This window comes from Apodemus sylvaticus, chromosome 12 (genome assembly GCF_947179515.1).
Source record: "Apodemus sylvaticus chromosome 12, mApoSyl1.1, whole genome shotgun sequence".
In the NCBI taxonomy this organism is placed as follows: Eukaryota; Metazoa; Chordata; class Mammalia; order Rodentia; family Muridae; genus Apodemus; species Apodemus sylvaticus.
This window is the reverse complement of record NC_067483.1, coordinates 87187296-87213390: the sequence shown is the minus strand read 5'-3', so window position 1 is coordinate 87213390 and position 26095 is coordinate 87187296. Positions and strand designations below refer to the sequence as shown.

The 26095-nt window shown below is 38.0% G+C and overlaps 1 protein-coding gene across 2 annotated transcripts in view; it reads left to right on the top strand.

The window, feature by feature from the left end:
* Ahctf1 (AT-hook containing transcription factor 1) overlaps positions 1-26095 on the top strand; it is a 56709-nt gene that overhangs the window by 18041 nt on the left and 12573 nt on the right. Inside the window, exons 12-31 of one of the 2 annotated variants that reach the window (XM_052201129.1) lie at positions 698-826; positions 1626-1716; positions 2908-2997; positions 3963-4103; positions 4787-4891; positions 6093-6183; positions 7914-8037; positions 8159-8215; positions 9524-9670; positions 10164-10351; positions 14819-14963; positions 15043-15174; positions 16201-16351; positions 16544-16694; positions 17304-17411; positions 18478-18670; positions 20325-20528; positions 20968-21385; positions 23194-23293; positions 25704-25798. In XM_052201129.1, the coding sequence (XP_052057089.1) occupies positions 698-826; positions 1626-1716; positions 2908-2997; positions 3963-4103; positions 4787-4891; positions 6093-6183; positions 7914-8037; positions 8159-8215; positions 9524-9670; positions 10164-10351; positions 14819-14963; positions 15043-15174; positions 16201-16351; positions 16544-16694; positions 17304-17411; positions 18478-18670; positions 20325-20528; positions 20968-21385; positions 23194-23293; positions 25704-25798 (2860 nt within the window). Of the gene's footprint in view, positions 1-697; positions 827-1625; positions 1717-2907; positions 2998-3962; positions 4104-4786; positions 4892-6089; positions 6184-7913; positions 8038-8158; positions 8216-9523; positions 9671-10163; positions 10352-14818; positions 14964-15042; positions 15175-16200; positions 16352-16543; positions 16695-17303; positions 17412-18477; positions 18671-20324; positions 20529-20967; positions 21386-23193; positions 23294-25703; positions 25799-26095 lie in introns of both variants that reach the window. The other variant, XM_052201128.1, reaches the window with a different exon arrangement.

Here is a 26095-nt window from a genome sequence, read left to right as displayed (position 1 = left end):
GGTATTTTTATAAACTAATTCATCTTAAATGGTAGTTCCTGCTAGGTTTTTGAGTTTAGCATCTTAATAACTTCAGTTTTAATGATAGCTTGCTAGAAGAGTCATTGAACTGTTCTTAGCAGCTTTTTTGTGCCTTCTTCTTCTTGAACTCAAAGAAAAAGTGAATAGGTCAGTGCCTATTGCATCTCCTAGGTGCTTGTTTTGGAGACGGGGTTTCACAATATAGCAGTGGCTGTTTGCAGTTCACAGAGATATGCTTAGACCCCTAACTGCTGGAGTTAGACTGCCCAACAACTGCAGCCTGCCCTTTTGTGTAATGGCCTGGCAAGGCTGCTTGTTTCTTCTGAGAAATAACACAAAATTAACAGAAGAATGATATAAGAATAGTTTGTGATGTGAAGACCTTTTAGTTGGCAATCAGCCAAACACATAGTGGCTGTGGTTGTACTAAGTGCAAAGCTCTTACTAGACACAGATGTGTTTGTCTGCAACTCCTGAAAATACTGCGGTTGTGTCTTATTGATGTCATTGGGTTTGGAATCTCTAAGCCCCTTTACCTGATCATACAGTTTAGTCAGGTTTTCAGTATTCCCATAGATAGTTTAAGTTGTACTCAAATTTTAAGTGTAAAGTATTTTTTAAGTTAAATTTGAATTGATGTTGGTTGATGTTAGGCTAATTTCTTTCTCTATTACAGACTTTGACATTTTTAAAGAAATCAGGACCAACTCTTAATGAAGTCATTCCTGATAGTTATAATCGATGTCTTGTTGCTGGTCTCCTCTCACCAAGACTTATTGATATTCAGCCTTCCAGTTTAAGTCAAGTGAGACATTTAACTTTATTCTTTCTTTTGAATATTTTTTGCCCATTCTGTAGCCTCTTGTTCCAGGATCTATAGCCATGGTCTTGGGATTTGTCTTCCATGTCCTCTAAACTTAGCTAGAGAGATGCTTAGTGGTTAAGAACACTGGTTGCTCTTGCAGAGGACCAAAAGTTCAGCTCCATGGAGGCTCACAACCATCTGTACCTCCAGTTGCAAGGGACCTGATGCCCTCTTTTGACTGCTGTTGGTACAGGGTGTAATTTATCTTACATGTACTACATACATGCCAGTAAAACACCTTTTTAAAAAGTCACAAATGGAGCTGGGCTTGGTAATGCAATCATATAATCCTAGTTACTGAGATAACAAGATCAAAGTTGGTCTGGGCCACAAAGTAATTTGTACAAGGCTTGCTTGTATAATTTCATGAGACTCTATCTTAAAATAAAAAGGACTGACTTAGAATATATAGCATAGGGCGAGTGCTTGTGTCCTAGGCTCCAGTACCTAATGAAAGTACAAACAGTGCGAGTTTCCTTAGCTGCCTCATAAGCTTCATTGGCTATGGCATACAAGTCTTCTGTGGGTGTTTGGGTTTCCCACCTTCTCAAAATGCTAGGTATTGCTTTAGTTTTCTTATTGCTCTATTCAGGTGTCTTCAAGCTTGTGACCCTCTTGTCCTCCCAAGTGCTGTAATTTTACAAATGTGCTTTATTGTCTCTGACTACAGCCAGTCGAGGATCATAGCTATTTTCTCACCTTTCACTGCCTCTTTTTTTTTTTTTTTAAACACGTTTAGGAAGAACAATTAGAAGCTATATTGTCAGCAGCAATTCAGACAAGTTCCTTGGGACTTTTGACTGGTTACATCAGAACATGGATTATAGAAGGTAACAGTTTCACTTTGTAAAAATAGAATATTTATATTCTTATAATTACAGTTTCTGGTTTTGCTTTTTAGTTAACCTTTATGTATACGATCATTTTAGATTCACATAAAGTTGTAGTGTGTAGTAAAGAGTGAATCCATGATGCTTTGTTCTAGTTTCATCCCCAGGGGTATAGTCTAGCAAACATCTTGCGCAGTAAAGTCCCTGAAGACTGAAGATGCATTCACACCAGTGTGAATGTTTATTCATTCTTTACATGAACATACACATACTCTGCCCATGTAATGTTGAAAGAACATTAAGATCACTTGAAAAAAAGGCTTCCTGGTTCTTTTTTGTTTGGGGTGTTTTGGTTTTTTGGATTGTTTTTTTAGAGGCAGGGTTTCTCTGTGTAGCCCTGGCTGTCCTGGAACTCACTCTGTAGACCAGGCTGGCCTCAACGCAGAAATCCGCCTGCCTCTGCCTCCCAGAGTGCTGGGATTACAGGCGTGTGCTACCACCGCCCAGCTAAGCTTCCTGATTCTTAATCATTTCAATTTTATTTCAAAACAGGAGATGCTCACAAAACTTTGTGATTACAAACAAAGGTTAATACTGAGTACTAACCAGTCAGTGTTCCAGAAATATTTTATAGGGTGTTGGGATTAAAGGCGTATACCATTATGCTGAGCATGATTTGGGGTCTTTTAAATATTCTTTAATATGGTGAAAGTTTTTATGTTAAATTTTAAAAACTGTAGGCCTTTTTTATTGTTGGTTTGGACTGTTTAGTTTGTTTGTTTGGTTTTGGTTTTTCGAGACAGGGTTTCTCTGTGTAGCCCTGGCTATCCTGGAATTCATTCTGTAGACCAGGCTGGCCTGGTCAGAACTCAGAAATCGCCTGCCTCTGCCTCCCAAGTACTGGGATTACAGGCGTGCGCCACCACGCCCGGCTTCCTGTTTGGGGTTTTTGTTGTTTTTGTATTTTGTTTTATTTTTTAAGATTGCTTTCCAGTTTGTATATATCGCTCTTCCTCATAACTACGCCCTGTACCCTCTTCACTCAGTTCTGCACCTTGGGCAGCTCTGCTCCTATGATGAGGTGCACAGGACATATTAATGTTAAATTCGTGAGCTTGGCCTTCCTACCCAGCTCCTCCTAGATAGTAATCATTCTTTTTTGTCTTTTTCCTTTCCTTCAATACAAATAAGAACAACCCAATTCTGCTGCTAATCTCCGATTTGTTCTTGAATGGACATGGAATAAGGTGGTTCTCACAAAAGAAGAATTTGATAGGCTTTGTAAGTATTAAGTCTGGTTCAGAATAAATTTTAATAATTAATCTTGATGTTGTAATCACAGATAGAGCATTTGTTTGAGACAAGGTAGGAGTCAGTAACCTTAGCAGTTGTGAACCTCACTAGTTCAGTGGTTCTCAACCTATGGATAGCAATCCCTGGGGACATCTGACCTTTTCACAGGAATCGCATACCAGTTATTTATATTACTGTTCATAACAGTAGGAAAATTACAATTATGAAGTAGCAACAAAAACAATTTAATGGTTGGATGAGTCACTCCAAAAGGAGGGACTATATTAAGGAGCCTGGCATTAGGATGGTTGAGAACCATTGCTATAACCAACCATGCTTGCTCTGAATTTCTGGTGACATGCTTGAATCTCAGGCAAAAACTCTACCACATCTAGTTCAGTAGTAATTTGATAGTTTTACTATTTTGGGAATGTAGTCTTAAGATTGACAGTCCTAGAAGAAAACATTTATATTAAAAGTGTATATTAGTACAATTTTTAACAAAATCTTTTTACTGGAAATACATTAATTGCTATATTATGTGCCTTTACACCAAGCTGTACAATCAGCTGTTGCAGTTTTAAGTGTTTGTGCTGGTTAATGGAGACCTTGTGTTCTGAGGTGATTTTTGGTTTTGATTTTGTTTTTTTTAAAGGCCTCTTAGGATAATTCAAGTACAGATAAATATTATAAGAAATTAGAAACGATTTGAGTGACTCAGAAATTATGATGTTATACACATCTTCATGACATGTAGTAGATAGGTTGCAGACCTCTATAGTTCATAATCTTTGACTCTAGTTTCATATTGAAAATGCTACTAAGTTCCTAGCTTATAAGTTCTAAGTTCTAGCTTATATTTGTAAAGTCTGTCCTTCTTTAGAGGACTTCAGAAAAATACACATTGATTGTAAATTACTGTGTTGACACTAATGTTGGTCTCACCCTTGGAGGTGTGCCGCTGTTTGACGGGTCCTGTCGTTTCATCGACCCCCAGGCCATCCAGGCCATCCAGCAGTGCCACCTGCTGCTCAGCAACCTCAGCACAGTCCTGAGCTGCTTTGCAATGGAGGCCCAGGGCATCACGGAGAGAGGTGAGCACTGTATACCGAAGAGTGTTTTATTAAATGTTACTTAACTTACAGTTCTTGTTTATTTGGTGAGACAGTGTATAAAGAGGAAAAAGGGAAAAAATTTAACTTATGTATATATGTAGGGTATATGTAAATGTGAGTGTACACTTGCAATATTGTACATTCATTGTGTATGCAATTTACAAGGCAACTCTGGTTCTTTCTGTCTACTTTGTGTGTATCCTAGGGATAGAACTTAGGTCTCCTGGCTTTTTGAACAGGTACCTTTACTCACCGCACCATCTTGGTGGCCTTAGGTTTTACTACCAGTAGAATTTAAAATTTGAAGTTAACATGTATTTATGTATTGAAAGACATGACTACGTTTTTTTGTTTTGTTTTGTTTTTGCTTTATTTTGCCATTTCAATGAAGGAAAAGGTACAGTTTCACTTACAGGCCTAATTTGAATAATCTATTTTCAGTCTGTTTTAATTGCATTTTGCATGAAACAATTGTGGTTTGTATAAAAATGCCTATTTTAGTCAGTGAGTTATCTTAACATTTGAGAATTGCTTAACCTCACTTTGGTTCAATGTATACTAAATACAAATTAAATTATATATGCATACTGTTGACTGTTTTGATTTTTCATTTCTGGTCGATAAGTTGAAAATTACACAGCCAGTGTTAATTCTTTTTTCAGGACTGGTGGACTTGAGCAATAAGCACATGGTTACCCAGCTTATCTGTCAGTACGCACAGATGGTCCTGTGGTTCTGTCACTCGGGCCTGTTACCTGAAGGCTTAGGTAAGTACTTAATACATGAATGTCTATTGAAACATTTTAACTTCGTCCTGTTACTGTTTGCTTCTGAGCCTTTATACTGTGTTGTCTAGTCTTCATTCTCTTTTTTTGTATCTTCATTGCCCCACAGAGGCTATGTGCTACGTATAACTTAGGTCATGAAACTGTGAATTTTATAATCTAATTTACTGATGTCTTCAGTATTTCTATTGTTTAGTTCTGGTTGGAGAAAGGGTCTCACTATGTGTTCCTGTCTGGCTGAAACTCATGTAGATAGATCAGACTAATATTAAAATCATGGTTTCACCTGTCTCTACCTCCTGGGTGCTTGGACTCCCCAGCATGCCTAGCTTGTGTAATCTCTTAATATGGCTGTCTGTTTTTCGAAACAAGATATCACTCTTTAGTTCTGGCTGTCCAGAAATTCACACAGATTTGCCTGCCTTTGCTTGAGTACCAGGATTAAAGGTTATTAGTACTTGTCATCAAATAAGTGTATCTTTTAATCTAGTGATGTAAATGACAGTTAGAGACTTGAGAAATTATCAGTATTGACTTTTATACAGTTTGAAACAAAGACCCAAATCCTTATATTTTGGAGAAGCACAGTAGATTTTACTTAAGTTGCTCTGCTTACTGCACGTGCAACTGTTGTCTTTTACACTTTGCTTATATTCTCACTTTAGTAAATGGTAAATATTATTTATTGGAAATTCTCTTTTGTGCCACAGGAGTAAAATTATTAGAAGTAATTTCTAGGCTGCTAGAGATCCACCAAGCATCCTTGTTACAAATTTCTTGTGTTTGATTAAATTTTTTGTTTTTTGAGACAGGGCTTCTCTGTGTAAGCCCTGGCTGTCCTGGAACTCACTCTGTAGACCAGGCTGGCCTTGAACTCAGAAATCTGCCTGCCTCTGCCTCCCAAGTGCTGGATTAAAGGCAGGCGCCACCACCATGTTGATTAAATTTTAGCAAGACTAGACCAGGTGGTGTGGTGCAATCCTTTAATCCCAGCACTTGGGACGCAGAGGTAGTCTGGTCTACAGAGCTAGTTCAAGGACAGCCATGGCTGCCTAGAGAAACCTTTCTTCAAAAAACAAACAAACAAAAAGTAAATAAATTTTAGAAGACTATACATTTTGAGATATTTTGGCAATAAAGCTAACTATTTCTTTTTCTCCAACTTTAATAAAACCCCCAGAAGATGCTCTGCCGCTGTCAAGACTACGCTACAACTACCCTGTAATTCAGAACTACTATGCAAGTCGTCGGCAGAAGTGTGAACGCTCACCCAGGTACAGGCAGCCTGACTATAATACTCTCATGTAGTCAGGTATTGTCATAAAAGACTGCGGGGAAAGAAGAAAATGGGTAGACAAAGCATTCTAAGTCAAAAAGTCCCATTGAGTGGCTTGTGTTTAGGATCTGCTGCTGCTGAGGATAGGGCTCCTCAGATGTGAAAGTATATAGAGTGACCCTGAAAATTCCTCCAGGAAACTTCTATAGCTGTTAATGCTTTCAGCAAAGTAGCAGGGTACAAAATTCATAGCCTTCCTTTGTACAAAGGACAGAGTAAGAAAGAAATTGGGGAACAATGCTTTTCACAATAGTCTCAAAACAAAATATCTTGGGGTACTTACTCTAAACAAGTAAGTGAAAAATTTATATAATTAAAACATTTAAGATATTGAAGAAAGAAACTAAAGATTCAGACGCTAGAAAAGTCTTCCATGCTCACTGATTGGTAGGATTAAATAGTAAAAATGGCATCCAAACTAATGTCTGTAGTTGTAAACTAGAGCATACTGTCTTACTTTCTAAATAAAATTATATTCATGAGTGATTTCTCAGAGGAATTTGTAGAATCACAGTTCTGCCTCTAGGAACTGTTATTTGGAAAAAAAGATTGGAATCTAGTACTCAGCAAAATCCCTAAAATGTATCATGGATTAAGGTTATTTTTAACAGTTTTCAAAACTTCAGTCATTTTTTTCCTTTTCTTATTTTTTATATTTTTCTGTGTAAGTTAAAAAAAAAAGCCTAATTAATTGCTTTGAAATAAAATTATGATAGAAGGAATATTTAGAATCTGATCCCTTCTTTGGGATTTACCAGTCTCTGTCCACAGATTGGAATGAGAGAATTGTAGAAGACCAAGTAACATTAGGGTATGGTTCACAAACACAGATTCTAGATGTCTTAAGTCAGTCTTCAGGGAATGAGCTGTAATGATGAAAACACTGAATTTTGGAGTTCACAGTGTTTTAATGGAACTATTCTAGGATAATGAACTTGGGAAGCTGATGTGGGTTTTGGCTTTCATATTTTTGATTTTGTTTTTTGAAACAGCTAGTTGCTCAGGGTGTTGAATTAACTGCATCGGAGCATCACCTTGAACTTGAGTCTCCACTTCAGTCTTACATGTGCTAAGATTCTGCTCTGCTTCTAGTCATGCATAGTCTCAGTTTTGGCAGCTTTTATTTTGTGTGTATCCTTTAGAGGATTTTCCACATTTTCTGATGCTTTATTTGTAAGCTGAAATATGAATATAGTCAGATGTTAGGACATTTAGTATGTCTGTCTGACTCTAAATTGAAACTGTTCTTGCTGTTCATAACAATAGGGGAGGAAATAGGCAGGGATGAAGCCTGTGTGTCACAGTAAAGTGCTCAGAAGCACACTGCTGAGTAACAAACCAGGATTTAACTCTAGGCTGGAACAGACGTATTTTTTGCTACCTGCTAATAATTTCCAAATTGTGGAAAATAGAGCAGCAGTCATTTTGCTGGTGTGGTCCCGTCCTTTCCTTCACTGGCTGGTGTGGTAAGGACTGAACTTAGGGAATTTATAGGCAACTTAGGGAATTTTTTCTAACCAATGCTACTTTTATTTCACGTGATACTAAATGAAGTCTGTTTTTCACCTGTTTTGATAATTGTATTGTTTTTAAGCACTTGGTGCTTACTGTTTTGATATCAACAGTTAACATTACTGCAGATCATCTTTAATGTTTCCCATGTTGCAGAGGGAAGTGGAGCCGTGACTGCTTGATGATTGACGGATTAGTCTCTCAACTAGGAGATGAGGTTGAGAAGTTGTGGAAGCGGGATGAAGGTGGCACAGGAAGATATCCTCCTGCTAGCATCCATGTAGGTCATAGTGACACAGCCATTTACAGAGCTCATGTGGGACAGGACGTAAGCTCGGGAACATGGAGCATGAAGAAAAGACTAGAAGATGCACTGATGGTTTTATCTGTTTCTTTTATAGGCATTACTTGACATATATTTATTAGACAACATTACCGAAGCAAGCAAACATGCTATTGTATCCTTTACACTTTATTTGTACATTACTGAAATTACAGTGATGAGACTCTCAAGTATCTCACCCCAATCTCATGAAATGTTTTTTTTTCCCCCTACCTAAATATGTATTCTTAACTCAGAATTAGTGGTCAGGCTCAGATGGCTGATAATAAATGTCAAAGTATATAAAGTTTACTATTTTAGACTACTTACTCTTGGGGTGACCTTGCCTTTTATTAAATTAGCAAATGTGTATAAAAACCAGCTGCTCTGAGACTGGCAGTTGTGGCGAGAGGAGTCAGTGCATGAGTGGCAGCCCAGGCCGTGGGTTTCATCTTCAGCACCAGAAGGACAAAGTAAAAGTTATTCAGAACACTTTGGGCGCAAGCTACCGTTCTCAGTGGAGTTAATTTAAGTGCTGAAAATAAATAACAGGGAAAGTTTCCTCAGGGAACTGGAGAAACAGCTAAGTAGGTAAAGTGCTTGTTATATAAGCACAAGGACCTGAGTTCAGATTCCCAGCACCCATGGAAAAGCTAAGTGTGTGTGCTTGCATCCCAGCATTAAGGAAGCAGAGACACCAGCGACATGAATTCTGTGGCCTCGCAGGTCAGTCAGTTGAGTCGAGTGGTGAGATCCAGGTTAAGTGAGAGACAAAGTCTTGCTAGGGGAAAAAAGAGTGAGTGATATCTGGTGAGTTAGCAGCACAGCATCTAACTTCTGACCTCCATATGCATGTGAGTGTGCCAAAAGTACATGGATATACACACTAGTACAGCATACACTCACACATAAACTAGCTTTTAAAGTTAGCTTGAGACAACATTAGGCATTGAATCCTGTGCTTTTTATCAAATTGAAAAGATAGTCTCCTGCAGGAACAGTTTAGGTTAGGTATCACATCAGAAAAGAGCAAGTTTCATATCTTGAACCCTGTTTTGTGACTATGTTTAAGCTAAAGTCTTTTTAATATATTTGTTATAATTTATATAATTGTTGTAGTTGCTTAAGCTGCCAGCTTTGCCCAATAGTTTGCTCTATAACTTAAAAAATGTACTAAAGTTACTTCAATTTACTATTTTTTTTAATGAACAAGATGTATTTTTGTTCAGTCTTTTTTGTTGTTGTAGCAGTAAAGTACAGAGGATAAATAAGGTTGGCATGGGACTCCTTTTGCTTGTGTTTAGTAAACTATATCTATACCTGATATCCCTAATGGCCTTGTAAGTGTAAGTTTCCTAAACCTCTTCATTCTACATTCTGCTCCCTACTCTAACTATATACAAGGTTTTTCTTTTGTTTATTATCCTTAATGCTTTTTTTTAAGACCATTTATTTGCTGCTTGATATTATGTATTCCTTTCCAAATAAAACGGATACCCCCATTGAATCTTTCCCAACTGCCTTTGCTATTTCTTGGGGCCAAGTTAAGCTAGTTCAAGGATTTTGGCTGCTAGATCATAATGACTATGAGGTGAGTAACTCACTTGGAATATAAGCCTTTGTAGGTTATTGCACTAGAAAATGTATAACTAGGTTAATTTTGACATAGGATGTTGTGTTTTTCTAGAAGTAATACAAGAACTCACTTTAGCTAGTGCTCTCACCTAAGCAGCAAGAACACAAGTTCATAAACTCAGGTTACTTGTTCTTTAAAGAATGGGTCTTACAGGAAGATGTTTGGGAATGGTGCAGCACTGACTGTTTTAAGAAAGACATTTGTGTTCTGGTGTGAGCCAAAGGACAAAGCTTTGTATGACATTGGTATAGGAAAGATTCTATATAGGAGGCCTCAATGATGATAGTTCTGATGAACCTTGGGTCTTTGACCCCCTACCATAGATTACTTTTACACTTAAATTTTGATTTTTGTGATTTCTTAATACTACTTGCTTCTTAAGAGCCAACTACCTTTTCTATACAATACTAAAGACTGTATTTATAGTTAACACTTCATCATTTTGCAGAATGGTTTAGACCTTCTGTTTCACCCAGTGACTGCAAAGCCTGCATCATGGCAGCATTCAAAGATAATTGAAGCCTTTATGAGGCAGGGAGAGCACAGACAGGCTCTCCGGTATCTTCAGACAATGAAGCCAACAGTGTCCAGTAGCAATGATGTTATCCTTCACCTCACTGTTCTGCTTTTTAATAGGTAAGTGCATTTTAAAAATAGAAGCTCTTGGTCATATGTTAAAAATGGAATTGATAGTAAATCGAATAGATAGTAAAAAATATGTCATCAGTTGGCATATACCTATAAATTTACGGAAAATTATGGCCAGCACTGGATACATGAGACCCTGTCTCAAGAAAACAAAAATACATAATTTTACATTGGTCGCATTACGTTATAAGACAAATACGTGGTGCCTTTCATCAAGTGTGAGCTTGGCTGAGACCACTGACTACTTACTATCTGCTGCTTATTAACTATATGGGTTGTCTCTTGTGTGAACAGATTAGGTAGGTATGGACTTTCCTAACTTAATGGTTCACAAGTTTCATATCTTAATGCTTAAACCAGATTTGAGCAAATAATGTTTTTCCCTAGAGAGCTTTTGTTTGTATTATTGTGTGTATGCTTTATATGTTGTAACTATGTGTACATACCATGTGTGTGCATGTAGAAGCCAGAGGTTAGTTAGCATCAAGTGTCTTCTTCTATTACCAGTATATTCCGTAGACTGGACATTCTAGGATTCATTTCCAGCAATCCACCCCCACCATTAACCACTGGCTTCATAAGTGCAGAATAAAGAGTGACGCGATGTTGTTAAAAGTTGGAGAACATGGACTAACGAGATGGCTCAGCGGTTATGATTGTTCTTCCAGAGGTCCTGAGTTCAATTCCCAGCAACCACATGGTGGCTCACAACCATTTGTAATGGGATCTTGTATCCTCTTTTGGCTTGCAGGCATACATTCAGGCAGAACACTGTATACATAATAATTCTTTAAAATAAATAAATAAAAATTTTTTTAAAAGTTAGAACATTACATCAGTGAAGATGATTGCTTTTTTGAGAGTAAAAACCACATTAAAAAATGTGGCTTTAGTTTTATTAACTTATTTATTTCATTGTGCAAGAAACCATTCCTAAGCATTATCTGCATTTCTCATTTCTGAGTAAGAAGAGAGTAGCCACCAAACAAAACAAGTTGCTGTTCAGTGAGTTATTCAATAAAGTTCAGGACAAGTCCTATAGTAAGCACAGTTACTTAGTTTCCCCAATCCAAGTGTTTATTCTCTGTGTCCTTGAACCATAATAGTTACATTTGGGGAATCTGACCTTAAATGTAAAAGGTTAAGCCACATAGTAATCTTTATAGCATTCGAGGATTAGTGACTGGATAATCATAATTAGAAATAGCTAATAGTTGAAAATGTTTCAGTATTTCAAACACATATACTGAGGCTATGCTATGTAAGTGAGGTAATCCTGTGGCTTTTTAACCACTTGTATTAATGATACTGCTTAGTAATTATGCTGAATCCTTACAAATGATACTGGGACCTACCAGGTAGCTCAAGCCAGAAGAAGTGCCTGTGGTGCAAGCCTGATGAACCCAAACACACAGGGCAGGAGGGAGGGAGGCTCCAGAGTTTGGACCTCCACATCACATGGACCCGTGTCATATATGCACATATTCAGAGCGATAGGGGAGGTGTTGGTCAACGGCCATTTAATAATCTGCGGACTAGAATCGATTTTGACTTTATAAACAGCACCACCTTCTCCTGCGGTGTTTGTCACTCCAGCATCTCAGAAGCTACGCCAATCACTTTCTAAATTAAGTTTATTCTCTGGAAGTGGTGCATGGTTAATGCCCACCTTGCAAATATGATGATAGTGGTCGATAGCCTTTGTATCATTCACTAAACCTAGCTTCCTGACTCTGACTCCTTTTTTATCTAAGACATATGCTTGTAGTTTCCCAATTTTTGTGGTGGGGCACAATAGTTAGGAAACTTTCAGCATTGTTGTTAGCTATTTAGTTTTTTTTCTTAAAAGTACAAGAGAAATGAAAAGCTATTAGCCATTATTTTCTTTCTTTTCCTCTGCCTACGTAGACTCAGATTGATTCACCCATACTCTGCAGCTCAAGTTGAACAACTTTTAGTTTCTTTCTTCATGAATATAAAAATGTAAATGGACATGTTCTACATTACCTGAGCTTGCCATTGTTTTTAAAAGTCTTAATTTATAGGAGAGAGTTTAACTTTTTGATGTATTAGTTTTGTTGCACTTGTGTAAAACAGTCCACATGATAACTGATAACTTACCATTGATAAATAGTAGTTTTTTTTGTTTTGTTTTTGTTTTTATTAATAGGTAAACTGTCAATATTGTCAACACTGGGCTGTTTTGTTATGTGATTTTAATCTTTGTATGCTGTCAGTGACCTTTTCCTGCTCTATTTGATAAGTTACTAAGAAGTGATGCAGAGGACCTGGGTTCAGTTATCAATAGCCACAGCAGCTCAGACCACTTGTATATAGAGAATCCAGTGCCCCCTTCTTGCCTCCACCGGCTTCTGCATGTACATGGTGCACATAACTCACACATGCACATGTGCATAAAAATAAGTTTAAAAAATCACAGAGAAAATTTAGGCTAAGTTGGTGTAGGATTTTACTGCTGTGAACAGACACCATGACCGAGGTAAATCTTATAAGGACAACATTTAATTGGAGCTGGCTTACAGGTTCAGAGGTTCAGTCCATTATCATCAAGGCAGGAACTTGGCAGCAGGCGTGGTGTAGGAAGAATTCTGCATCTTCATCTGAAGGCTGCTAGTAGAATACTAACTTCCAGGCAGCTAGGATGAGGGTCTTAAAGCTCACACCCACAGTAACACGCTACTCCAACAGGGCCACACCCTGTAATGGTGCCACTTCCTAGGCTGAGCATATACAAACCATCACAGTTGTCTACTCTGGTATTGAATGCATGTTCTTTTTAATACTGTCAACTTATGTTTTCTATTAGATAAGAGTTTAACATTTTAGTGACTTTAGCATATTGTTACTTACTATGATTCTTTCACAGTATTGTGATCAAACTCAGGACCTTCCATTTGGGAGGCAAGCATTGTCTCTGAATATACTCCCAGCCCAGCCTCATATTCTTATATAGTAATCATATCATGAATTGTAATTGAGTCAACCTTCTGTTATTTACACCTTGTGTACCTTTCCAGTCTTCCTCTCTCTAGGAAGGAAGGCTAAGTAAGGTTCAGGAAGGGTCTTATGTAGCCAGGCTATCTTATAACTTACTGTGTAGCCCAAGCTTTTTCTTATACTTGTTTTGTGATTCTCCCTCTAATATGCTGAAATTGCTGGTGTGTGCCACCATGCCTGGCTTATGTGGTCAAACCTAAGACTTGTACTTACCAGACAGATGAGCACTCTACCAACCCCCACCCTAGCCCATAATTGCTTTGCTGGTGTTTATGTAGATTATATTCCTTGCAGTTGTGCTGATGCTTTCAGATAATTTTAGTTTTTATAATTAAGCAAGAGTAAACCTCTAAAACAAGTCTGTCAGTGGGATTGAGTTGAACACCGTATTATGTTCTCTTGCTATGATAAAACACCATGACTGGCAACTCATAGAAGAAAGTTTGGGCTTATGTTTCCAGAGAATCGTCAATAGCAGTGAGGTATGGTGGCTGGAGGGTAATGTTAAGAATGTACATTTTTTATTTTACCATAAGCATGAAGTAGGGTGAGCACTGAGAATGGTAGCTCAAGGCTTTAATTAGCAAACTGCTTCACCTGGCAAAGCCTCTCCTAACAGTGCCACCAACTGGTGAGCAAGTGTTAAATCCATGAGTCTGTGGGGACATTTTCACTCAAATCACCACAGACACAGACTGTAACTGCCCAGCTGATTCCAGACTGATGGTAGGAGACTCTTGGGTAAGAAGCACTGCTTCATTTAAATGGTATTACTTCGCACAGAAAACAGTTCAGAACTTCCACTTGATTTCTTCAACTGCGATCCAAGTTTTCCACTTAGATCTTGGTTTAGATTAGCCAAAGTCACCTACTTCCAAGCTATGCTCCTTACTTCCCCCCAAAATATATTGTTTATACATGCAGGTCTCCACAATTTTGTTCCAATGTTCTGTTCCTGCTAAGTGTCACTACCACAATATCCAGACTTTTCCATGTGAAACCACACAAACTTTCAATTCTTTTTGCATGTTAGCTTCTACTTTGTTTTTTGCTATATAACACTTAAATATTAGAAAGCTGCTTAAAGTTGAGGTTCCCAGATACAGCCAGACATAATGATATCCCTTTAATCCCAGCACCGGGAATGCAGAGGCTGACAGGTCTCTGTGAGTTCAAGGGCAGCCTTGTCTACATAGTAATATCCATAACTGCTAGAGTGAATTCCAGAACAGCAAAAGCTACAGGGTGGGATCCTAGGGAATGGTGGTGGGATGCCTAGTTGTCTTTCTGACATTAGCAAGACTCATTGTATATCTGTATTAAATAAAACTTTCAAGTATTTTTTTAGTTGCACATGTAATTATCTTTTGAGATCCTATAAGTAGGTGACCTTTCCATATGTTACATAGCTTTTAAAAACTTTGGTACTGCTTCCAGATGCATGGTTGAGGCCTGGAACTTACTGCGACAGAACTCAAACAGAGTAAATATAGAGGAATTACTAAAACACGCTTATGAAGTTTGTCAGGAGATGGGCTTAATGGAGGATTTGCTGAAGCTACCATTTACAAACACTGAGCAGGTAATCACTGATCAGTATAAACTTAAAAAGAAATTTAGGGTAAACTGATAGTTTACAAATCTGTTTTGTTCTTCCTTAGGAATGTTTAGTGAAATTTTTACAGTCCAGTACCAGTGTTGAGAATCATGAATTCCTTCTAGTTCACCATTTACAGCGTGCCAATTATATTTCTGCCTTGAAACTAAACCAGACTCTGAAGAATAATCTCACGGTATGATTGACATTGTCTCATTGTATGAAGCAAAATAAAAAGGGAGAACGTTTTTTACTTACTTTACAAGAACTTACAGTTTCATAACCATTTTGCTTTCCACTGTCTTGATCCTCATTGGTGTGCTTATTATTGAGAACCGAGTGTCACTCTCTACACTTCTGCATGTGCCATTTTGTTGGGCTAGGTCCACTCAGAGGTGATGAAAGAAAGGCTGCTAGAGAGTAGGAACGGGGCGGTCGCCACAAAGGGCACTGCTTCACACGTTAGACTGGCTCTTAGCGTGTTGGGTGCATATAGGACACCTTTGGAGCCTTGCTTTCCCAGTATGTAAAATGATTCTTGAGAGCTCGTCTGCCTGGCTGCCATGTTCAGCATATCCGTAGCCAGGGATGGGCCTGACTGAAGCATAGAGAGAAGGAAGAAAATAAGCAGAGATACATACATAGGAAAGATGGGCTCCCTTACGGAGAAAGCACGGCACCCTGGAAGCTCAGCGTGTTTGTTACATCCAGTTGAAACTGGAGGGCCGGGCTACTGCATAGAGAGCTTAACAAAGAAGCTACATACAGATAAAACAAGGAGGGAGAGTTTAAGAGTATACAGCTGAATCTAGGAAGGCAGATTTATTTAATTTTGGTAGAAACAGTCTTCAGGTCAAGTATCCAGAGGAAGAAAGCTACATTTTCTGTACACAGTAGTAACATCCACAAATGGACCAAAGGAAACCTTTGCCTATGCAACTAATGTATATGTGTCAGGGACATTTCTCATTTTCCCGTGTCAGCAGCACACGTTCACTCAGAACTAGCTTGAACAGAAGGAGCAAAGTGTGTGTTGCATTGTATGAGTTTGGTAGTGGGTATTTGAAATATATAAATGTGTACACAATTAAGGAGGTATATGAAATCTGAGCTGGAAAAATGTAGATAAAAGAAGATACTAGATGACATACATAATTACAGTTTCTATAGCAGCACCTAAAGTTAGGAATACTAAAATTTTAAATTATAATGTATTTAATAGAGTGATCGTGACCCTCGATTGCGGGAGAGATCGGTGACTCGAAATTCTATATTAGACCAGTATGGAAAAATCCTACCTAGAGTCCAGAGAAAGTTAGCTGTTGAGCGAGCTAAGCCTTACCATCTGTCGACATCATCAGTTTTCCAAGAAGGTAAGATTTCACTGTAGAATGCTTACACTCAGGCTAGGGAAAATCCTGAGTGAGTCCTTCCCTTCCTAGAGTCCTTACCATCATTTCCTTTCTCGTGCAGTTAATTACCTTTCTTTTAATAAAAAAAATAAATAAATAAAATAAAAAACCTTATTAGAGATGCTACTGAGTCCTGTGTTTTTTGTTTTTAAGTTTCTAGACCCAAACCGTTATCGGCGTTTCCAAAGAAAGCTGTAACTGGAACAGTGTTAACAAGATCTACATTCATCAGCAATGTGTTATCTAAAATTGGAGAGGTGTGGGCAAGTCGTGAGCCTAGAAACGGCATCTCACTTTTTAACAGGTATTCTTTTAATGAACTTTACCTTTTTTATATGTACTTACTTTGTGTGTGTAGTGGAGGACATGCTTTTCAGAGTGCATGTGGAAGCCAGGAGTATTTTACAAGAGCTGGCTTTCTCCTTCCACCATGAGTCCCAGGGATCAAACCAAGGCAACAAGTGCTTGTTAGTTTTCTTAAGTATCAATTGAAGTCCTGCTCCATGTATTCTTTCCTAAGCTGCAGCAGTGGTCCTCAGCCGACCCTCATTGGTAGCAAGTTTATTACCAAATGTAAAAAAATGAAAAAAAAAAAGTAGTTAGCTACTTTGTTAAGGAAATTGTTTTGTCATTAAGTTTATATATATATATTTTATTATTTGTGGGTGTAGTGTGGTAGGGATTGGAGAATTTCCCAGTCAGTTCTCTCCCATGTAAGTTTACCTGCTGAGCCTTTTTGGCCCCACTTGAAAAATAATCAATTTTTCAAATGACTGTATATTGTTATTTGGCAACAGTGCAGAGATAATCAAAGTGATGAAAACGACAAGTCCTTTCCGTCTAATTTCATAGAACTTTTGTCAGTAACCCATGTGACACATGATTTAAAATTGAATTTTTTTTTTCTTTGTAGTCCTAAAACAGAACAACCACCTCCTGTATTACATTCTCTCCCACACCCAGAGCTTCCCGAGGCGTTTGTTGGAACACCAATTTCAAATACATCCCAGAGAATTTCTAGGTGAGATGGTCTTAAACAATTTTGAAAAAAACTGTAGTTGTCATAAACAGGTGCTATTTTCAATTCTTCCTCTCTCTCTCTCTTTTTTTTTTTTACACAACTTATTTATTTATTATATGTGAGGACACTGTAGCTGTTTTCAGACACTCCAGAAGAGGGAATCAGATCTCATTACGGATGGTTGTGAGCCACCATGTGGTTGCTGGGAATTGAACCCAGGACCTTTGGAAGAACAGTCAGTGCCCTTGGAGGAACTAAATGACACTAGTTTTTTGTTGTTCATTTGGTTTGCTTTTGTTTTTTGAGATAGGGTTTCTCTATGTAGTCCTGGCTGTTCTAAAATTAGCTCTATAGAGCAGGCTAGCCTCATATCTGCCTACCTCTACTTCTCTAATGCTGAGATTGAAGGTGTGTACCATCCCCCCACTTCAACAAGGATGCTAGTTTTATCACTGAAAATTGAAATCATAAGTTGAGGGTAATGGCATATACCTATAATCCTTTGACTTTGGGAGGCAAGGCCAACAGGATCAGGAGTTCAGGGTCATTTTTGGGCCACCGCTGCCACCCCCCCCCAACACACACACACACACACACACACACACACACTTCAATAAAATCCTGAGAACAAGCCAGGCGGTGATGGCACACGCCTGTAATCCCAGCACTGGGAGGCAGAGGCAGGCGGATTTCTCAGTTTGAGGCCAGCCTGGTCTACAGAGTGAGTTCCAGGACAGCCAGAGCTATACAGAGAAACCCTGTCTCGAAAAAAAAAAAAACAAAAAACAAAAAACACTGAGAATAGCCTGTACAAGTGTCCACCAGATGCTGTGACTTGAAGATGACCTTGAAATTTAAATCACAGCTAAAGTGAATGTGAGCAACTGGAGTTTTGTTTTTAAATTGTTATCTACAGTTCCTACCTAATTCTTTTTTTGCTTTTGAAAGAATTTTGAACTTTTTAAACTAATGGTGGCAGTTTTATTACATTAATATACTTACCTATACTTACATGTTAGGATGTTTAATAGTGAGCACACAAAGATCTATTTCTGTTTAATTACAGATTACTGGACTTGGTTGTTCATCCTATCCCCCAACCTTCTCAATGCTTGGAGTTGATTCAGCAAAGTCCCACAAGATCTCCTTTGTGTCTGCTGTCCAGTTCATTACCACTAAGTTCACAGTTAAAAAGGCCACATCAGAACACCTCCAGGCCTTCAGAATTGCTTTTACTTGAAACTCCTCTTATAGTTAAGGTTCGTATTACCTGTCTAGTATCCTAGGGAATCAGCATTTTTTTCAGGTAGCACATAGAAATTTAACTGTTTTTAGCATAACTCGGGTATTGAAATGTTTTAATTTTAATTATTATGAGTATATTTTTTTTCTTTCTTTGATTTTTTTTTTTTTGTTTTGTTTCATTTTCAATTTTTTCGAGCATTTTCTCGTTGTGTCACTTTCTGTGCTGGCACAGGGCTTTCCTGCCTCTGCCTCTAACCCTGCCCCTGCCCCTGCCTCTGCCTCTGCCTCCTGTGCTGAGAATGAAGGTGTGTGCTGCCACTGCTACCCGGCTATGGCTATATTTTTAAAGTACTGTATTTTTACATTCTTAAACAGTTGATTAAGTTTATGCTTTCCTGCTTAATATTAATTTTAAAATAATGCAAGTCTGTATATGATTGTCATAAATTGTCCTTTTTAAAATGCTTTTGTGTTTTTGAATTACATATCTTTTTATTTAATTATTTAATTTATTATTTATTATTTTTAATTATTTAATTTAATCATGTTAAATTATTTTTTTCTTCCAAATACTTACTATATTGGCGTTTTTTCTTCCAAATACTTTGTTTTTAGACTTATTTTCACTTGTTTTAGTTTGAGTGACTATTGTCAGGTGATCTTTTAAAAGGCTTTTCTTCTGCTGTCCTTGATAAATTACTAAGAAGAAAACAAACCCAAATTTACAGTGACTGGTAGCAGCTGGCATATACATCGTTCTCTGTTGTTAGTTTGGTTCTGCTTATGGGTTTTCGTTGGTTTGGTTTGGTTTTTTTGTTGGTTTGGTTTGGCCTTTTTGGACAGGATCTCACTAGTCACTCAGGCTGGACTGGAACTTAGTAATGCAGCTCAGGGTGGCCTAGAATTTGTAATCCTTTTGTCTTAGCCTCCTGGGTTTGAACCACTACCATGCCCAGTTTCTCTAAGTTTCTTATGTAGTAATATGGACTAAGTTTTGGGGTTTTTCATTTTTGTTTTTGCTCATTTATTATGTTTATTGGTTTGAGGAGGAGAGGTTCCAGCATTTATGGTAAACTAAGGAATTCTTGAATAAAAGATAGTTCACTCAATGCTGTTATTAAAATAGATTAGAAGAGCTTGTATTTATTAGTTCCTAACTTGTGCTTTCTTCTGACTTGTAGTACTTCTATTCCTCACTGGTAACATACTATTTCTGTCCCTTTTAATTCTCTTTCCCCAAAAGTCACATTTTTATATTCTCTGTGGCTAGAATCAGAAGAAATTAAAACAGTTTAATTTGTAAAGCAGTAAAATGAGTTGTCAATTAGATTAGCCAAGTCTGTGAACATCAGTTCAAGTCCTAACAGTCCTCTCACTTGACTTCACGCACTCTCTTCATCTGTCTTACAATGTTAAATAATTACACTATATTTTTTCAAAGCTTAGTTGAAGGAGGAAAAACTTTACAGAGATGATAGAAATAATTTTGTCTAGTAAATATTACATAAAAATTCTAGTTGAATATTATATTTGTCCACCAGTCTGAAGTAAATTTTTCTATTTGTGATTTTTGAAGGTAAAAGTGTATGCTCCCTAAAATTACTGACCGCACTTGTGTAACTTCCTTATAACCACTAATACTGGGATTCTCTTTGCTCTTCGTCATAGAAAGCTAAATCTTTGGCTTTGTCAGCCACCTCTTCTGGATTCGCCGAGTTTACTCCTCCATCCATCCTTAGGTCTGGTCTTCGTACAACACCTTTAGCATCTCCCTCTCTGTCACCGGGAAGATCTCTCACTCCACCTTTCAGACTTAAAGAGACTAGGATTTCATTCATGGAAGAGGGCATGGACACGCACTGGACTGATGGAGTAAGTCTGATAAGAAGCATGACTGAGGGGGTTGGGGTTTGTTTGTTTGTTTGTTTTTAATGCACCTTGTGGATACTCTTGAAACGATAAAGTAGATCTGAAAGAAACCTCTAGAACATGGGCTGAGCCAATATAAATACTTCTATATGTCAAATAAAATTGTGTGTGTGTGTGTACTCCTCCTTTACTATTTTACTATTAAAGAGTGAGAAACTACATATTTGGATATTTTGTGACATCTCCTGATGGTTTGGTTTTTATCCAATATCTTGTTACTTTGTTTTAATCAGTGACAAATTATTTATTAGAGAAATATTAGCAAAATTAAGTTTTAGTTACACATTTAAAGAAAGTTTCAGAAAGTAGAAGTATAGAAAGGATGGGTAGGTGTGGTAGACAGTGGGGATTCTGATGCTTTCACGTGCTTTCCTAACTCCAGGCTACAGATGACCAAAGTGCAAAAGCATCTGTTAGTGCATCTTTCCATAAATGTGGACTCTCAGCAGGAACTGAGTGGATGAAGACCAGTGATAAAAATGCATACTTTCCTCTGGATGTCCCTGCAAAGGGCCCTCAGGAAGTGACTGCAGAGACACTGGATACCCATGCACGAAGTATAGAGAAACTGGATGTGAGCAAAGAAGATAGCACTGCTTCCGCCAGGTCAGACCAGACCTCCTTAGAGTACCATGATGCACCTTTACCAGAAGACTTTGAAGGTGGTGTTTTTGTGTCCCCCAAGCCAGCAAATTCTTCTACTGAACGAACTACTAATTCGACTCAACAAACAGAGAGGGATAATGATAAAGATTTGTTTAAGCCAGAAGGTACTCCTTCAACTGTGGAGAAACAAATAGGTAGGAATTCTTTGTGCATATTCAAAATTGTCATTATCCACAGTAAAATTTGTAATGGAATATTTTCTACCATAGGAAAGTGTCAAGACTAAATAATTTCCTCAGTTTACTAGGTCTTAGACAAGGTAAGCTTTATTTCAGCTTATGGAAATGGCTTGCCTTTCATACTTTCATAGGCACGTAAGATACTTGATGGCAATTGTATGTGCTGCCCTTTACTGAGCCATGGCGTTTACCAAACAGCAGCAGCAGCTGAAGGGAGGAAGGGCTGGAACACACTTTGGTCTGCCCGAACACGCCTAGTAATTGTGATGAGTGCAATAGTGCCAAGTTTATAAACTGGGGGACTACTGCAATTTTAGACTTTTCTAGTGGCCTGTTTGTTAGAAACCAGGACTTTGAGTCTACTCTCTGCCCTCACCTCTGAAATAATTACATGAAGGTCCATGAATCTATTGTCTTAATAATTTTTTCTTTTTTATCTATTGAAAAATTTGTAATTTTTCAATGATGGGGATTGTTGTTTATTTAAATACTTTATTGCTCTAGTAGAAAATCACCCCCCACAGCCTTCACTGGCTGTTGCCTGTCAGTAGTAAGTGCACTAATACAATACTTGTTTGTGCATCCTATAGATTGCGGTGGACTGTATTGACAGACACTTACAATGCAACTCAGTTCATATTGTTCTGGGATATGGGGCCAGGTGAACTTCAGAAAGGGAGACTTGGTTTAGAATCAGTGGACCAAATGCCTATTTTGCATTAAAATTTTACTGAGCAAGTTTATGTGGTATTTCCTTAGGTCTGTTAAACTAAATGCATACAATAAAAATCTGTCATCTGGCTGAGGATGAATGTAGGTTAAGTGATTTACCTAACATGTATCAAAGCCCTGGGTTCAATCCCCAGCACCAAATTAAGCACATAGCATAGAACTATAATCCCAGCACTGGAGCCTAAGACCAAGTTTGAATTCCTCCTCAGCTGTATAGCAAAAACTAGCCTGGGATATTTTTGACTTTGCCATCCCACCACCCCCTCCCCTCAAAAATGTGTCATAAGTAGATTCTCTTTGATGTTTATGGCCTAGGCCAAATGAAGATTTTGTAACAGGTGGAGAGTCTTTAGCACGGTAATTGTAATGTCTTTAGCACAATAATTGTTCTAATTTAAAACAGTAATTGTTAATTTTTTAGGGCTCCGCTCAAATAAAAGAATGTGTCTAGAATTTTGTGAAGGGTTTTTTGTTGTTTATTTTTGTTTTGTTTTTGTTTATTTTCCAAGACTGGCTTTCTCTTATGGCTATCCTGGAACTCTCCATGTAGAACAGGCTTGCCCACTACTACTTTCTTTTTTTAATGTGCTGTTTTCCACTAAAATATTTAGATGGTCACTGTTAATAAGGATGTTCATAGCAGTATCTTTATTAGCTATTTCTGCAATATTAAGCAGTCTCAAATAGAAATCTTCTTGTGGGATATCAACATAAGCCATAGAGTGAAATAGGTTAAGTTTGAAATCTTAACATCTAAACATGGTTCTTGTTCTTCTGAGCTACGTGTAAAAATAACAGGTTTTGTTCAACTACCTCCTTGGATGCTGAGAATTGAATTAATTTAGGGAGGCCTGTTATACCCACCAAAAGGGAGAAGTGAGGAGTTAAGAGGGGTCCTTGAGCTGGTCCAAAGAATTAGAAGGAAGTGCTAACTGCCTGGTGACAAAAGAATTAAAATAAGAGAACAAAAGGAGTAGGACCAGCCATTTCTGTAAAGACATTGATCATGACCTTATCTGTGTGGCTTACAGGCACTGGAGACCCTGCGGTGGAAGCATTTTCAGAATTCAGTCGCTTAGACACTGTTGAAAGAGCTGAAGCTTCTCTTGGTGTGCCGTCAGTCTGTGCGGGGTGAGCTTATGGGAGCAGGGGAGGAGGCTGGAGACACAGACAACCTGTGGGTTAAGAATGGACTGCTGAGGCCAGGCATAGTGACATACCTTAATCCTAGCACTCAGGAAGCAGCGGCAGGCAGATCGCTACGAATTCAGGGCTAGCCTGGTCTGCAGAGTGAGTCCAGGACAGCTAGGGCTCTGGTAACAGAGAAATCCTGTTTCAAAGGAAAAAAATGACTTAAGAATATGCTGCTCTTCCAAAGGGTCCTAATTGAATTCTTAAGTACCCACATTGGGTGTCTCAAAACTGCCAGTAATGCTAGTTCCAGGGGATCTGATGCCTCTGGCTTCCTCAGATCGCTTTACATACCCACCCACCCACCCACATACATACATACATACATACTTAAAATTAATTGGGTTGGAGAGAGGCCATCATTTACGAGTGCTTGCTGTTCTTTCATAGTAACCAGGTTCTGTTCCCAGCATCCATGTATATGTGATGCTTCACAAGCTGTCTATAAACTCCAGTTTCAGGATACTAGTTCAGGTCCTCAACATTTATATGAAATGTTAGTGTATGCCTGTGGTACCAGTTCTGAGCCTTGTTGGTTCACCAGACTAGCCAGTCACTGAGCTCCAGGTTTAATGAGAGACCATCTCAACAAATATGGAAATCATAGACATCTGTATCAAAAACAAACAAACAAAAAAAGACCCAAATGTGATTTTGATAGTCATTCAGAAATATGCTTAAGAAGTGCCTGCAAAGCCAAGGTGTACTAGATGGTGTCCATCAGTGCTCTATCTGAAACGTGGTCTAGTTAGGTGTGGTGACTCAGAGGCTGAAAGAGGAATGTCTGGGTTATTATAGGGAGACTGTCTCCAGCCGTGAAGAGATCCTCCAGGCTAACAGATTGGGTCTAGTTTCTAAGTATGCTCAATTGTAAGGTTACATTAAAGTATATACCAACCCACTCTTCCATTATGGAGTCAGCTGTCCTAATCAATCAGTATGATCACTGGAGCAGTCCGTCACCTTTCTTTTAGTTCAACACCTTGGGTAACACTGTTGTGGAGGATAAACAGTTTTAATGCTTTGAGGCACTGCAATCAATTTAATAAAACTAGCCCACGTAGAATTTTAATGTGTAAGACACAGGACAACTCATTACCTTATGAGTGAGCAGAGATCTAACATTAAAAACTAAACACAAAGCCAGGTGGTGGTGGTGCACGACTGTAATCCTAGCACTCTGGGAGGCAGAGGCAGGTGGATTTCTGAGTTCGAGGCCAGCCAGGGCTACACAGAGAAACCCTGTCTCAAAAAAACCAAATCCAAAAAAAAACTAAACACAAAACTTGGGTAATCACCTTGTCAAACTCAGCCAAACATTTTCTGGTGAGGATAAAAATGTAATAGCTGGAATCTTCCAGTACTTCAACAAAAATAGAAAAATTAAGGATTTTCCTGATTTTTTTTTTTTTTGTTGTTGTTGTTCCTTATTTTGTGATTTTTCATTTGAATAAAAAATGTTTCAATGGCTTTAGACAGTTGCAACAATCAGGAAGCAAGTGATTGTTCATATTAGAAAAGTTAGTTTAAATAGAAATCTTGGTGAATGTCAATATTTAGCAAGCTAGTTTCTTTTTTCTTTTGTTGTTTATTTGTTTTTGTTATTATTTTTTGAGCTACAGTTTCTTCTGTGGCTTAGCTGTACTGGACCTCTCTCTCTGTAGACCAGGCTATCCTCAAATTCACAAGGATCTGCCTGCCTCTGCCTCCCTCTGCCACCACTGGACAGGCTGGTTATTGGGTAAGTTGTGAAGATTTAGTTGTTTGCTATTGATTATCATTATAAATATTGTTATCTTACACACAAAAAGTCTGCAAATGTTTCAGAGACTGTTTTCTGGGGACTGTAGTGTTTGTCCTATCTTTACTACCCAGCATGCTTTAATTGGGATTTAGAGAAAAGCCCAAGTGATGGATAACTGCCGGGATATTCTACAGCTTATCGTTGTCTATTATGCGTCATTTATCTTAATATTTTCAGTTAGCACTAAAGTGTTGATGTGGAGCCTATCAAATCATAGGAAATACTGGACACTTGACAGACTTACCTGAAAAATAAAGACTTAGGTATACAATGCCTGAAAATGTAATTTATATACTTACAGGTACTTAAACATCATTTTATTTGTACTTTTAAGGCCATAACACCATTTTTTACAAAAGAGTAATCTAGAAAAAAGTAGGAGAAAAAATGCAGTAGTGTTTCTAACTCTCTTGTAAATTTTATAAAATGTAGAATGCTCTTTAATAGTGGGTTCTGAATTCTAGTTTTTATAACAAAAAAGCAAGTTAGAAGAAGGTGGTACAGGGAGAGTCTCATTCACTAAAGTGTACATTTCTGTTTCTTAAGGGAAACCTCCACGTCAAAATCCAAGACACCAGTTCTGGATGGAATAGTGTCTACAGAGATCCGAGTCTCCGTACTCACAGCAGATCACAAGGAATGTATGTGTCTCTCAGGGCCTTGGATCAGTGTACTGTCTATCTACTTATTTATCTATTCATTCATTCAAACATTCATTCAGTTTTGGTTTTTCAAGACAGGATTTCTCTGTGTAGCCCTGACTGTCCTGGAACTCACTCTGTAGACCAGGCTGGCTCTGCCTGCCTCTGCCTCCTAAGTGCTGGGATTAAAGGTGTGGGCCACCACTGCCTGGCTGAATCAGTGTTTAAAGAATATTATTATTATTATTTGATTCTTCTCTGGCCAGCTTCCATGGAGTAAAAGCATTTTAAATATAT